Consider the following 15,618-nt stretch of genomic DNA (forward strand, 5'->3'; position numbering starts at 1 on the left):
TTCGTAGGAGAGCAAAAACATTCTTCCAGTTAACGTCAACAACATTTTTTTCAGTAGTTTATGTTTAAAAAATAGATTGTAAAAAATACTTGGCTTTATCAGCAGAGTTTTAAAGCCAAAGTGCTTTTAACAGATAACTTTTCAATCACTAAAAAGAAAAGTCCATAATTAAAGAAAGTACTTACACATATTTCTCTTGCTATATGCTTTAGCCAGTATGTATTAAAATTCAGATTAAAAAGTGCTTACCTCAAGAATCAGTAAGTTCTTTGCCGTTTGTTAGATTCTTCTCTTGGGGAATCTGCCAGCATAACTTTAAGTCTGACCCCATTGAGAATCTTCCCATGTAAAGTGGCAATGGCATCGTTAGCACTTATTCTATCTGCATACTTGGCATACCCCACATTCTTTCCTGACACAAGGTAAACTTCGATCAGGTTACCAAAACGACTGAAACAAAGTGAAAAAATCAACTGAAATTGATATATAGCTGCTCAGGTCCAAAACCAGGGGTCCTTTCTTGACTCCTTTTTCACTCTTCTCCCCATATCCAACACGTGATTCATTCAATCTTCTTAAACATATCCTCAATCAGTCAATTCTCTTCATTCTCACTCAGGTCTCTTTCCTTATTCGGACCATCATCTTTTCCTTAGATTACTCTGATACCTTCTTCACTAGTGTCCTTGCCCCTTGGGCTTGTCCCTCTCCAATCCATTCTCCACCCTGTCCTCTGAGTGAACACAGATATGATCATTTACTCCCTACAAATCCCCCAGCGGCCCCTCATTGCCTCTAGGGTAAGAACAAACTTTTTAAGATAGCTCGAGAGCCTTTCTTGACATGGACCTTGGCCTCTTTAGTTTTTACCTTCTCTTACAATCTCTCAAATTCCATACTCTAATGACCTCCTTTTACTTTCTCCCTGGCAGGAATAACCAGCTGTCTTCCATGGTGAAATTATCTGTATCCTTCAGCTTTCCACCTACACCTTGCTTCTCTCAAGAAGCTTTCTCAGAGTCTCTAAGGTAGGTGTCCACCCTATGTATTTCATACATTCCTTAGCATAGCACCAATGTCACTAGGTGGTAATTTCCTATTTCCTTACTTGTCTTCTACATGAGATTAGCTCTAAGAGGACAAAGATTATAATATAATGTCTTGTTCACTTAATATAATGTTTTGTTTACATAATGTCTCTAGCACTCAGCACAGTGCCTGCAGGGCACAAAGGAGAGGTACGATAAAAAAACTAAATAAATCAGTTAAATAAAGGTCAAAATATTTGAACCATGTCCTTGATATTTTGTGCAGCTCTTTAAAAAGCTTTCTATCTATGTATTTAATTCACTAATATTCTTGTAAGGCAAATGGGAAAAAGACCAAAAAGAAAAAGCTAAGGAAGGAGTTATACTAAAAACAGAAATAATTAAGAACCTTCCCTTTTTTCTAATACTTATTATATATTTTTCCCTACAATCAAGTATTTACTCAATGTGATTATATAATCCTTAAGGACTCAATAGTGTGCTGACAAAATAGAAGATGCTTAGTAAATACTGTTCAGTTGAATTACAACTATAAAAAAAAAGATATGTAAGAAGAATTCTAGTGCACAGGTCTATGCCGATGTGTCTTCTACCAAGAGACAAATGATTTTATGTCTTCAAAATAAAATAAAAGGAAATTCTATGTGGAAAACGATGGGTGACTAACAAAAGAAAATGATCAGAAATTGAAAAAAATGATACAAGTAAGTTTTTAAAACCACAGAATAAATCATCTCTACCTGATAGGCAGTGGATGAAGGAAGTGTCAAGATTGTGAGAATGCTTAAATTATTAGTTTAAATAAATTATATAAAAAACCCATAACTTTGTAGAATTGAAATCTTACCAGAATATATCTTCTAATACATCTAAAGGTAAAGGATGAGGATTAAACACGATAAAAAGTCTTTCTTTCACGGGAGTTTCAGGAGGGGCTTTTTTTTTGCAAGGTGGAAGTACAACATCAGTCTGGATTTGAGGCAACTGTGATCCAGAACTTCCTCCAAATTGCTGTTGAACAGTTAGGTACAAAATAAGAAAAAGAAAAACTGCACTTTAGGGATTTCTGGCCAAGAGCTAAAGACACACGTGTATCATGGCACCTATGTGGTTTTCTATTGTACCTTTGAAAATTATCTTACATAGGTAGTAAACAAAGGTCACATATATTTTATACACTATTGATGTATTAGAAAAGTTTAAATCCTTACCTACTTACCATAAATTGCTGCTGACTTGGGTTATTCCACACCACTGATGCAAGCTGTGCAGCTACCATCTGCGTTGCCATTTTTCTAAGGAGACTGGAGACAATAACTGATAATTTACAGAAAACTAGAAATATTCAGTCTCTTAACAGTAACTTGTTTTGTGTGACTTTCTCACCTGAGAGGTCAACTGTTTTCTATTTTTATTCTTCAAGTCATACTCATGTACACCCAAAGCTTGGCTTTAGGGACTCCTGGAATGGTACTTACTCTGTTGCATTACTTCCATCATCAATGAAGGAAACACCTATCCGATTGCCAGGAGGGTATTGAAATCCATGTAATTTGTATTTTGCATAAATAGCTGATGCTACATTAAAATACTGAACCACTCCATGACCTAAAATAGAGAACATACAGAAATGAAAAAGAAAGCATTTATTACCAAGGATACATGTAGAAAAAGAAAGTATGAAAAATAAAAAAAAAAAAAGAGAAAAAAAGAAAAGAAAAAAAGGAAAGCAGATTGAGTACCTGACACCTATGTTACAATGTATCTAAAAAATGAAACACGTTAGAACCATAGTATCACACAACTAGTAAATATGGAATCAAATGTATCAGAAAATACATTTGTGTTATTCATGTGTACAAAAGCTGTATTCCTAGAAAGTAAGCCTAATTCAGATTTCGGGAAAAATATAAACATGATATTTAAAGGAAAATGGAAAGTTAGCATACATTCTGTCTAATCAATTTAATTTTAGGATACTGGCTTTTCTTATGTGATACTGATATACTTAAAAACCTAAATTTTTATTATTTGAAATCTACTTTTAAAATTTTCCCTATCACACTGAATAGGAAATGAAATGAGAAGTGATATTTGAAAAGAATATATTCACCTTGGCTAGCTACAGTAGAGGGAGGAAAAGTGATCTGAATGAAAAACAAAAGGTAGGGAACAGAGGGTCTCCTATCCTTAAGTCACATATTTCACATTCCTTTGAAGAGATTTCAGCTAAGGGGGCAGATTTCAATTCAGGAGGGTAAGGCTAAATAAATGGAAGGAAATTTTACTGGAGTCCTTAAATGGAGAGCCCAGAAGTTTGTGAAATAACCAAAAGGTTTTCATGATATATTTATAATATAATGCACTTTGGAAAAAAACACTTATAATTTTATGTTCCCCTCTCAATCCAAGCATTCAATGTTTTAATGAAATTAAAATAAAACACAAAAATCAAAGGACCATATAAAATTATTTCAAATAGGATTCTAATTATATGATGACACCTCTATTAATAAAAAGATATTCCAACGATACGTATTTTTCAGATACATCCAAGCAGAGAAACAATATAGAAGGTATAGGAACAAATACACTTTAACCTACCACATAAAAAAGAGGGAAAAAACAAATAGAACTTTCTATGAATATAACAAATATGCCAGAAAATACAAAATGTGTGCCCAGTAAGTCTTAGAACAGGATGATAGCATAAGATCAGGTTACGGTTGGAGACGGCCCGAAGTGGTTCAGATGGACAGTTCTGCTAAAAGACCAGTGCTGGGTAGGTAACAGTGAGTATGTGGGGGTGTCTGTGTGAAGGGCGAAGTTACTTTAGGCCTACTGGTCCACGTGATCAGACTCACTTCTCTACTTTCTCCTCAATACCTAGGTCACTCTCAAAGGACTAAATCAGGTATACCTATAATACTCGAAGAGATGCCAACCAAGTATGATTTTTCTCTACTACCTCTCACTTCCAGTTCTTTAAAAATCAAAAACCCTTACATTTATGAGTCCCAATTACATACCAGGACTTGTATTAGGTTATTTTACATTTATTGTTTCTAAGTCTTACCTAAGCCAGGTAACGAAGGTATTGATCCCATTTTACAGATGAGGAAAGAAAGGCTCATAGACGATAAGCAATTTGCCAAGGTCTCAAAGCTACATGTCACCACCAGGATTTGCATCTGAGTAGTCTGATGTGACTCTTTAGGGATATAAACTCATTTTGGGGTATAAAGTTTAAGAGAAAAGAGACTTTAGGATGAATGAGGAAGAAATTTTGAGTTTCATAAATTGGTTTTGCATTAACTAAGAATATATACAGAGATCCTACTCTGAGGTGTTTTTGTTGCACAACCAAAAACAGAGAATGTTCTATTTTGTCAGAGTTAAAATATTTTTTCAAGTGAATGATTTTGTAAAATGAGATACATTCCCAGGGGTTTGTTTATTAGGCATCACTATATTTTAAAGTCTAAAGTAGAGAAAAAGGAAACATAAAATTCCTGTCACACTAACATAAAAATGACAGGAATTTTACGTTCTGACATAAAAGTGCCACGAGAGAAAAGCCATTTTAACAAAACACAGTATATTTAAAAAAAAAAAAAAAAAAAGACATTTTACCATAATTTGAATAAGGATCTCGTTGAACTTCACAATATTCCAATCCTGGTACTATATCAAAAATGCTGAAAAGCTGTTCTTCAGTAAAAGGAACTCTTGATACAACTGACAAGCGTTTGGAGATAGCTTCCTGGCCTCTGTTGTCATTCTTGTCAAAACTTGAAAATTCAGATTGTTGTTCTCCAACAAGATAAAAAAAAGTAAATCTTTAAATTTCTATAGATTCAAGAAGTCATTTAACATTTTAAGTATTAGAAAATAAAAAGTCCACTGCACTGAATAAAGACACTGCACTTTGTAGTATGCTTTTGGGCATCAGAACTACCAGAAAGGACCAAGACAAGGAAACAGACAACTCTCCCCACGCCAAGACTTTAAAGGCAGAAATATATGCAGAAATGCATATCTAATTTCACAGGAATAAATTTAGTGTGCAAAACTGAAAAATATGGCAAGTATTTTACCTGAAAGTCTAAGCCAAATAACATCCACAGGCCTTACTTTTTATCATTCATTTTTCCCTTTCTTTAGCTTCTACTTTTGTCATTCTTCTTTCTGTAGCCCTAATTTTAAAGTGGCAGTAGTTTGGGGGCAAAATTTTAGGATTCATACTTAGGGGATATCTCTACATGCCTTTTGTACTTTTTGTTCCACTGCACAGAGGCAGAAACTCACTCAAAAAAGTGGCAGTGACACGTGACAGTGGCAGTAGTTTACTATGCAGAGAATGTATAACTAAACCAAGAAAATTATAATTGGAAATAAGCAAAATAAGTGTTACATATTAAGGACATTAGGAGTCATGACCAACTTTTTAGAAAAAAACCTTATATTTAAGATCTTTATTCACTAGGTGAGATTTACAGACAGCTGACAACAGAGTATTTTAAAAAACTCAAATTAGATTGCATATACTACATACTCTATTAAAGGTAGCCCACTTACCAAAGGGAAACATATTTACTCTAGGTTCATGTCCCAGAGCCTCTTGCCTCATGTTACTATAATAGTCTTGCTCAGAGGATTCAGATGCTTTATTTTTAGGTTCAGCCAAGATTGCTCTAAAACCTGGAAAAGAGAGTCCATGAATTTCAAGCTTCATAGCAAATTTAACATACCCACAAATATATCTGATTGCTAGTGCCTGACTTAGCTTTATAAATGTCATTGTACAAAGCAAAATCTATACAATGGCCATCTCCACCAGACCTACTTCTTTGCTTTTTGGAAGATGGCAAAGAATAAATGAGAAACAATAAGAATCCCAAAATATGGGTCAATTTAGACACGAAACACCAGCAATTCTATACTATCCCTTCCAATCTCCCTCTCCACAGGTGATATTATCATTCATTCACCTAAGCTTTTCAACATCAAAATCCCATATAGCTTCTTTGCCATTTAACCTGTCACCAAGCTTTTCTTCCTTTGAAATACATACACTTAGAATATGTTATCTTTCATTGTAACTTCCTTGTTTTTTTTTTTTTTTTTTTTTTTTTTAGAAACAGAGTCTTGCTCTGTCACCCAGGCTGGAGTGCAGTGGCCCAATCATAGCTCACTGCAACCTGGAACTCCTGGGCTCAAGCAATCCTCCTGCCTAAGCTTCCCATAGCTGGGACTACAGGTGCACACCACCATGCCTGGCTAATTTTTCTTATATTTTTTTAGAGACGTGGTCTTGCTATGTTGCTCAGGCCAGTCACGAACTCTTGGCCTCAACTGGTCCTCCTGCCTCAGTTTCCCAAAGCACTGGGATTACACGTATGAACCACCATGCCTAGCCCCCTGCCTGCTTTCAACTTAGATTCTCTTCCATTAATTATAACAGCTCTTTAACCAGTCTCCCTGTTTCTGGATCAAGGGTTCTTAACTAGGGGTCCAAGGATGAGCTTCAAAAGGGGGGAAGATCCCATGAACCCTTGGAAACTTTAAACAAATGCTTATGCATATATGTATATATGGGCACATTTCAAGGGTTCATAGCTTTCATCATGGCTTTAAAAAGGAGAAAGCCAGCCAATCTGAATTCTTCTCTGGACCATCTATCCTTAATCCTGTGGTTAGATCAACTGTTCTAAAAGTTTTTATTATTTTTCTCTTTTTAAATAATCTATAAGGGAATCTTAACATGGACTAAGCTTGAACTTTTCATAACCTCCCATAAATGGTTCCAATGTACTTAGTTACCTGTGCTTCATAATGCCTCAATAAGAATATTGTGCTTTACTCAGGAAGTTGCCTCCACAGCATTAAGCACAAGACTTGTTTATTCCTGGCTCTGTGCCTTTGCTAACACTGCTCTCCCCTGTCCTATCTACCATGCACCAGAGGCAAGGCCCACCTCTTTGGATATGTTCCCATGTTCATCCAGTGCATCTGTTTTTCATTATTAATAGACTATATCACACACTTTTGAACACTTTTTTCATTTTGCAAAGTCTTATTGAGTCTACTATAAATGGCAGTTACTTTCTTTGACTTAGATCTCAGTAAATTTTTATTAAAGGCCTATTACGTACAAGGTACTTGGGGAGACAGAAAGACAAATAAGACATACTTCTTGCTTTCAAAGAGCCTTTTAAAAAATTCTTCTATCATTCTTCACTTTTTCCCTATTAGATCTTGGCTACCCAATGGCTGAATAAAGAATGTAGAAGTATCTAAGAGAAAATTTTGGTTTGTACCTTAGGGGTAACAAAGAATTCTCCCGATTAACAGTGATTCTTTCTAGTATACAGATTTTTGTACCTTAAAAGCCAGTAATTTAATTATTCCACATCTCATTTCTAAAGGTCACTAAAACTAAAAGTATGACCACAAAGAATATTCTCCTTGGCTTAAAAAAAAAACCTTATTCTTCATTATGTATATAGCAACAGCAAAAGATCCAATGAATGTCACTTTAGCTTGAAATTAACCCTATCTATATTAATTACCCATGTTAGCAAACCTTATAAATCCTATCCTTAACCTACAGGTCTATTAGTATACTTAATACTCTTGGGGATTTAGATCAAACATGAATATAAAGAATATGTTAAAAACTCTGAAAATGTAAGTCGATTTTTTAATACTTAAAATTCTAAAATGTTAGAAACCCCCAAAAATCTAAACAAATAACGAAGTATGCCTTTCGCTTACTAAATTAATGTAGTTGCTCATATTTCTCTTCAAGATAGTGCCTCAATGAATGCTTAATCACATCCCCAGAATATTTTTCATCCTTGGACTACATATATTTAAATACCCAAATGCTAAGATTAAGTTAGCAGGTATGGTTATTAGCAAAAATCAACATTAGATTCAATTATTTAGAATAACAAGAACTTTTAAAAAGTCTCTAACAATGTTAAACACATCCTTACTTCGATCACAGTTTTCTATTGCTTGGGCAGCTTGTGATGGTTTTAAGTATCGTACGTAGCCCAAACCTTTACTCTCTCCAGTGACTTTATTCTTAATAATGCTGCAATACTCGATATCTCCATACACCTAGGAGAGTTAAAAGACATGATCTTAGGGGACTTCAGATTAATAATTGAACAGATTATTTCAGAACTAACTTAAATTTATGTTTCTTTGTGCCTCTTGCATGTAAACAAAGAAATCTTCAAGGATTATATAGATATTTTATACTGCTTATCTCACAGACAAGGAAGCAAGGCCTTAGAGAAATCAAATAACTTGCCTAAATTACAGAGAAGACTAAGTCACAGAGACAGAGTAAGAATTCGTACATGGTCTGGCTAGCTCCAAAGTCTTGCTCAGTAGTGGTTAAGAGCAAGGGTTCTGGAATTGAACTTTCTATATTCAAATCTTGGGTCTGCCACTTATTAATTAGGCTATTTACTCATTATCTCTGTGCCTTGTCTCTTTATCTGTTAAATGGGCCTAATAGCAGTACCTACTTCACAGGGCTGTTTTCAGAGTTAAATGAACTAACACACATTTGGTCCTTGTACAGGGCCTGACACATACCAAACACCAATGAACATTAGCTAAGTCATTTGCCTGTCTCCTAACAGGAGCATAAATGATTGTGTATTCTTTTGAAGGACAGCCTCCCAAAGTGTATCTCTAAAGTACACTGGTTCACTCACAAAGCTAATACTCTATGTGAGAAATATGCAGTAATGTTTATTTTTAATGTTGAAAGAAATATGGAATATAATTTCTCGGTATTTATTATTTATGTAACAAAATTCTCATGAAATCAATTAGCAACTTAATTCTCACATATTTAGATTGAAATATCATATTTGTTCACTCAGGAAACGATAAAAACTTATAAATTTTTTTATACACCTTTTTCTTACTACTGGAGGAAGTATGGAATATATATTTTTGGTATTTGTTATTTTTGGAGCATTTTACTGAACTCTCAATTGGAATAAGAGAGGAAGTTAGAAAATTACTTTTCACTGCTTGTTTCTTTTCTTTCTTGCTTATTGCTTACCCACTTCATGGGAAGATTAGGAGAAAAAGGATAAAAAAAGAAATTTTAAAATAATTGCTTTCTAATAATTTTTGTGAAAGTTTATCACTGTATATAAAAGTTAAGGGCTAAAAATATTTAAAATCATCTTCAAATTTCATTTACCATAATCTATAGTTCAGAACTGTAGTCAGTGTTTTTCTTCAAATACAACTCCTTCAGAGGCCCAATTTTAGGACAAAAACTCTTCTCAAAGAGTGCCAGCATACAGTAGGCCTGTAATAGACAATATGGTTCACACACACAGGCCTGCCTGACTCACCTCTACATGAGAGGCAATACAGGGGAGTGATAAGAGAGTGTTTTGAAATTTTAAAGACCAAGAATAGGTTTGGGCACTTGTACAGCACATGTACTAAAATTGGAACTAAGAGTAGGCTCTGGACTTAGACAGCTTGGGTTTAAATCTTGGCTCCACCACCTACTACGTGTGTGATCTTAAACTCTGAGCTTTACACTTCCTTTTTCTGAAATGGTATTTTCATGATAAAGTCGGTGTAGGGATGGGGAACACCATCATCACTATTTTCCAGTCTTATATATTTTTTAATTTAAAAAATTAATGTATTCTACATTAATATTTAAAGACAGACTGAAATTGTTGACCTAAAAATAGTTATTTAATTTCCCACCACCACTCTAACAATCTAACTCAAACAAACTACACAGATTTAGTACCCATACAACCTATGCAGGACTATGAATTATCACATATGCTAGCTGATAGAAAACATAAGTACCTTAAATTTTTCCCGTAGATCTTCTTCTGTATAGGATTTTGGTATCATAACAAAGATTCTTGTAAGTTCTTCATCTTCAACATCTCGATGACTTCCAGATGATCTGGACTGAGCAATGAAAACCTAAGAAACAAACCAAACTCAAAAAATAATGTCAACTATTTTCCTATTCCCTAAGTATACTTACTTTATGATTATGTGTATGCAATTCATGTTAGATTAAAATGCAATGTGATGGGATTGTATAAAAAATTTTTTCAAAAGCAATCTTCATTGCAATGACTTTAATGAGATAATAGCAATCTCTGCACTGAGGTTTTTTTTTTCCAAATATATTTCTTTTGCATTTTTGTTTAGCAAGAGCAAGTCATTCCACTTAAAAAGAATGTGTACTTTGCAGTTGTTGGGTACAGTAGTCCCCCCTTATACTCAAAAGGTATGTTCCAACACCTCCAGTGGATGCCTGCAATTGTGGATTGTACTGAATCCTATATATATTATACTTTTTCCTATGCATATTTACTATATTAGTATGATTAAGTTTCATTTATAAATTAGGCACAGTAAAAGATTAATAACTAATAATAAAATAGAACAATTATACTGCAATAAAAGTTATGTGTATGTGGACTCTCTCAAATATCTCACTGTACTATACCAGGGGTAACTGGAAACCTTAGAAAGTGAAACCACAAGTAAGGGGGGACTATTATATAGTGTTCAATAAATGTCAATGATATAGTTGATTTAATGCTTCGTGCATTTTGAAGTTCTGATTGGCTATGTAAACACATGGAATTGTTATGTACTTTTTGACTGATATTTTTATTCTTATGAAATTACCCTATCTCTGTTAATAATCCATGTATTAAAGTCTATTTTGTCCGATACCATACCAGCTTTTTAATCTTTGTATTTAAAATGTGCAAACAGTATTTAGTTGGGTTTTGTTTTTTTAAAAATCATCTCAGAATCTCTTTCTTTTAATTGGAATGTTAAGTCCATTTACATTTAATGCAATTATTGATACAGCTGGGTTTACGTTTACATGGCCATATCTTTAATTGTTTTCACTCTAATATTAATCTTTAGAAAAAGTTAACATGTTCTGATCTTCAGCCATACCCCCTCCAAAAAAATATAACAATATTCTAGTTCATCTTAGTGACTATCCAAATGATTTCCTATGTGAGCAGGAAAATGCACAGGACCGGACTTAAGGCTATTTTTCTAATACTGGCAACTTAGTTTCATTGAAACATTATTTGTAGTATTAGATTATTACTTCAAATTTAACTTGCATTGTATACTGCTTTTTATTTAATTTGTAAATTTGCTTTGTTTTTATATTATTCCAGAAGACTGTTAAAATCTCTAGGATTTTAGATTTGTTTATAGCTATAAGCATAAGATGTTTAATGGCCAGTTTTATTTTTCATAACCTGAACAAATATAATGAAATTAATTAAATCATCAAATGCACAGGCCCTTGAAAATTTTTTTCCCCCTTGAATTCCATAGTAGGAGGCAACAACTGAAAGGATATAGAACTTAAAAAGCCATGGGATTTTATAAATATTGAAAAAAAGAACTCTGGAACCATGGGAAAAGAAAGTCATTAGGTTCACCGAGAAAACAGCCTTTGATAGAGGTATAGAATCCTGCTTACAAGACAGAGCTGGAGACATATATCTAGATAGAGTCTACTTTCTGATATTACCTTAATTAATCTATCCTATACGCCAAGCACTTTATGAGGTATTAATAGTAGAGTATTGAATAACAGAGAAATGGCCCACTAGAAAGTTAGTCTAGTGGATGTACCAGTAATGAATGGCAATCGGAAAATAGAAATAGGTAATCTTTAAGTATATGCAAAGACACTAAGGAATAAAAAAAAAGAGTCTCAGATAAGATAGATAAGATGAGACTGGCAGTACCATCAGATCACAAATTTCTAAATTTTAAGGACTGAGGTGTTTCAAATCTCTGATAAAGAAGACAGTACCTATATGGAACACAAGTATAATAATCAATCTCCTAACAGAAGCTTTCTCCTAACAGATTTTTACCTTCACAGATTATGAATGCTCATACATACACTCTACATCAAGAGGCATTCTTTTTTTTTTTTTTTTAAATGATATGGGGTTTTGCTATGTTCGTTGCCCAGGTTGGTCTCAAACTCCTGGGCTCAAGCAATCCTCCTCCCTTAGATTCCCCGAATAGCTGGGATTATAGTGCATGCCACCATGCCCAGCCTAAGAGGCATTCTTGCAAAGCTAAAATCAAGATTTTCCTCTTCTATTTTCTAGGTTTACCCTTTTCCTACAGATAACATAGCTGGTCACAGAATAACTTTTACTTGGGCAATCTACTCTGGCTGTAGGCCTGGTACTGTAATATTCTTGTCTTGTAGATCCCTTGGAACTTTGCAAAAGCAAAGTACATGAGAAAAATTAAAGCTGAATTAATTTAAGTGGGAATACTGAAAACAACAACTATGTTCCAGTAAAAGACAACCCAAGCTGCAGCTGCTGAAGAATGAACCTAGACTCTCTAGGTAGTTACTGTTATGAAACAACCTTCTGATTCAAACTCAGAGTTTAAAAAATGTGAAAAACAAAATTATAAACTTTAATTCTTGGGAATAAGCACTTAATTTCTCTGTGGCTAAAAGAGAGGGTGCATTTCAGTGTTGGGACTTTGCTCACATGGACTCTATGGTCATGTTATATTCAGAGTATAAAAACATAATAATTGGAAAGAGATGAAACTTATCAATCCAGTGCAGGGGTCAGTATACTACTGCTCCATTTTTGGTGCAGTCCATAATATAGGAATTGTTTTCATATTTTTAAAAGGCTGTTAAAAACAAACAAAAAAGGATACGTGACAGAGACCGTGTGTGGCCCACAAAGCCTAAAATTTTCACTATCCAGCCCTTTACAGAAAAGTTTGCCAACCCCTTACCTAGTATATGCTATAGCTCTACAATTAATTTTGTTGATGCTCCGTTTTGACCCATGTCATGGGTTGGAGAGGCAGGAGGAAGGGAATGTTTACTGTGTTGTCAGCGTATTTCCAGATTGCTTTTCTTTTGTGGATAGAGTGCAGGCAAGACCTCCAGAGACTGAAATATCTCTAAGTCCTTCATCTACATAAGTCCTTGTTAATACCCTTCTCTAATTTTTTGTAAATAGAAAAAAATTTTAATTGAGGTGAAAGGAATAATTTTTATGGAAATTTCCAACAGAAGTACATACACTGCAACTATTTCTACAGAACAGGTGAAGGGTACAATTTAAGCAATTGCCAGATTCTCAGGACTGGGTCCTAATTTAAGGCCACGACAAGTAAGCAGTGACATCTTGGCTACTACTAACAAATAATATAGATATATTGGGGGCTTACCTTGTGCTTAAAGGATAAACTAAATCAAATAACTCTCAAATGACCCTTCCTGCCATGCGTCTTTATCACAATGATTTAGCTCTTAAGGCTGTTTACTTTGGTCTGCTTTCAAAGACAAGTGGCAGTAACACAAAGGGTCAAGAATCAAACGTATGCTATTAACACCTTCACAAACAGGGCTTACTTAAAATAATTTTTAAAAATCACGAAAGTGTGATAAATATGTAACAGTAGTCGTTTCAATCACCTGCACTTAATATTTTATACATGCACACCTCTGCCTGGTTCTGGGGAAAGGCCCAACACCAGAGGGCCACAGGGTAATGTACTTTTGGCAAGTTAAGCCCTATATATATCTACCTGAGGGAAGAGGGTCAGAAAAGTCCTCAAAGTAGGGCAGGATGAGTTGGGCCATGAACTCCACAGTTGGCGGATTAGTAAGGGCGGGGTGGGGGGAAGTGTAGCCACTAGTGGCTTGGAATGCCTGGTCCGCTCGCGGGAGCGAACGTTCTGTCCGCATTCCCACTCCAAGCACCCCGGCGTCTTCAAAGCTACTCCCTCACTTACGACAGGTGCTGCCTGGTCAGCTGCTGGGAGAGGCTGCTCTACCCCTCCCCCAGCCTGGCACAGCGCCAGGTGAAGGGAGGCCCGAGAGACTCATTTCCGCCTTCCCCTCCGACCCGGGCACCCGCACCTTTATAGGCTTGGTGTCGTTAGGGCCAAGGCACTGGCCGTGCATCTCCTCCATGGCCCTGCAGGCCTGGGAGCTGCGGGCGAACTTGACAAAGGCAATGCCCTTGGACTCCTTGGTGTGCTTGTCCCGCACTACCCAGATATCCTGGATCTCGCCAAAAGGCGAGAAGCGCTCCCTCAGCACCGACTCGGGCGTGTACTTGCTGATCACCAGGAAGATGCGGCTGTTGGGCGGTTCGTCCAGGCTGTCCACGCCCGGGCGGAAGCCTCCGCCGCTCGCGGAGCTGCCAGCTTCGTCCATGATGCTCCACCCCGGCGCTGCAGTCTCGGCTTCTGCGGTGCCCGCCACTGCAGCTGTAGCATACCCAGACGTTGCGGGGCCGGCCCTGCGCTTCCGGAAGGAGGAGGAGTCCAGCGCCGGGTGCTATCCCACTGCGCAGGGTGCCGGCCTCCGGAAAGCGACCTGCAGCGCCCCCTGGCGCCGCGGGGGACCCTGACTGGGTCCAGGCCTCCAATCTCACTGAGCCCAGACCCAAATATCAATTGAGCAATCCTTGTTCCCTGCAGCCAGAGCAGCCCTGCCTGGTTCGCAGGCTTTCTCAGTGCTGGCTTTACTCCACTCCTAAGACCAAGGATTCTTCCCCTGAATTTGCCATTGTTAAAGAAAAAATTATTCATGACACTTGTTAAAGATAGTAAAGCAGACTATATTCAAGGGGAGCAAAGGCGATAGGTACAGGGTCCATTGCAATGGGATCTTGCAGTGGGGAACAGAGGTTGGACTCCATTCCGACTCTAATAAGGACAAGTGAGAATTTATAACCAAGAAGTGTGGGGAGGGGGTCTGTGAATGGAAAATTAGGAAGAAGAAATATCATGGGTAAGGAGGATTCTTGCTAGATGGGCTTAACAGAAATCTTGCTGAAGGCAGGCCAGGGTGATAGGATATTGATGCTGGTCAGATACCAAGGGTGGGGATTTTCACTACACTGATTAGCAGGGTTCTTGATCACACTGGATTCTACAAGAACAGAAAGCCCAATATTGGGTGTAGTCAAGCAGAAGACTTAGGGGAGCCTGACTAAGCTATGGTTAAGGAGAGTCTTTGTCATCATCTTGCTCATAAACTCAATGGAGGGTCACAGAGTTACAACCATAGAACCTTAGAGTTGAAAGGAACCTTTGAGATCATCCAATTCCAGCTTCATTTGTTAGAGATGAGAAAACTGAGGCTCATAGCATAGCCAAAGGTAATAAAGATACAAGTAACAGAGCCAAAACCAAAATCAACTCCATCTGTTGGTCCACTCAACTTCCACAAGCACTCCTGTGGTTTGAAGGCAGAGAGGATGGACCTCTCAACTGTGGAGCTAGGAGACAATTTAGGGTACAAGCAAAGTAGGGAATGCCTAATAACTTCTAAGACTTCTTGTTAACAGGCCTTAGAGGAGTGGTCAGGAGAAAACCAGCAGAATTTCAGAAATGGGACCTGGATTTATTAATAGCAGTGGTATTGGAATGAAGTGAAAGGAATAAACTCGAAAGTGGACAAGGACCAGGGTTCCTTGAACGTCCAAGTCCATGCTGCTAA

General features: G+C 36.6%; 1 protein-coding gene across 1 annotated transcript; it reads right to left on the reverse strand.

Annotated features, from left to right (window-relative positions):
• Positions 1-249: 249 nt before the first annotated feature.
• Positions 250-14,428, reverse strand: RBM45 (RNA binding motif protein 45). The gene is made up of 9 exons (XM_069470420.1): positions 14,029-14,428; positions 9,921-10,043; positions 8,051-8,177; positions 5,628-5,750; positions 4,683-4,862; positions 2,528-2,657; positions 2,269-2,353; positions 1,897-2,060; positions 250-450 (listed from the first exon to the last, which is right to left on the reverse strand). The coding sequence occupies exons 1-9, from the start codon at positions 14,326-14,328 to the stop codon at positions 258-260; spliced, it is 1,425 nt and encodes a 474-aa protein (XP_069326521.1). The 5' UTR covers positions 14,329-14,428; the 3' UTR covers positions 250-257.
• Between the last annotated feature and the right edge of the window lie 1,190 nt (positions 14,429-15,618).

This window comes from Eulemur rufifrons, chromosome 1, assembly GCF_041146395.1.
Source record: "Eulemur rufifrons isolate Redbay chromosome 1, OSU_ERuf_1, whole genome shotgun sequence".
Taxonomy (NCBI): domain Eukaryota; kingdom Metazoa; phylum Chordata; class Mammalia; order Primates; family Lemuridae; genus Eulemur; species Eulemur rufifrons.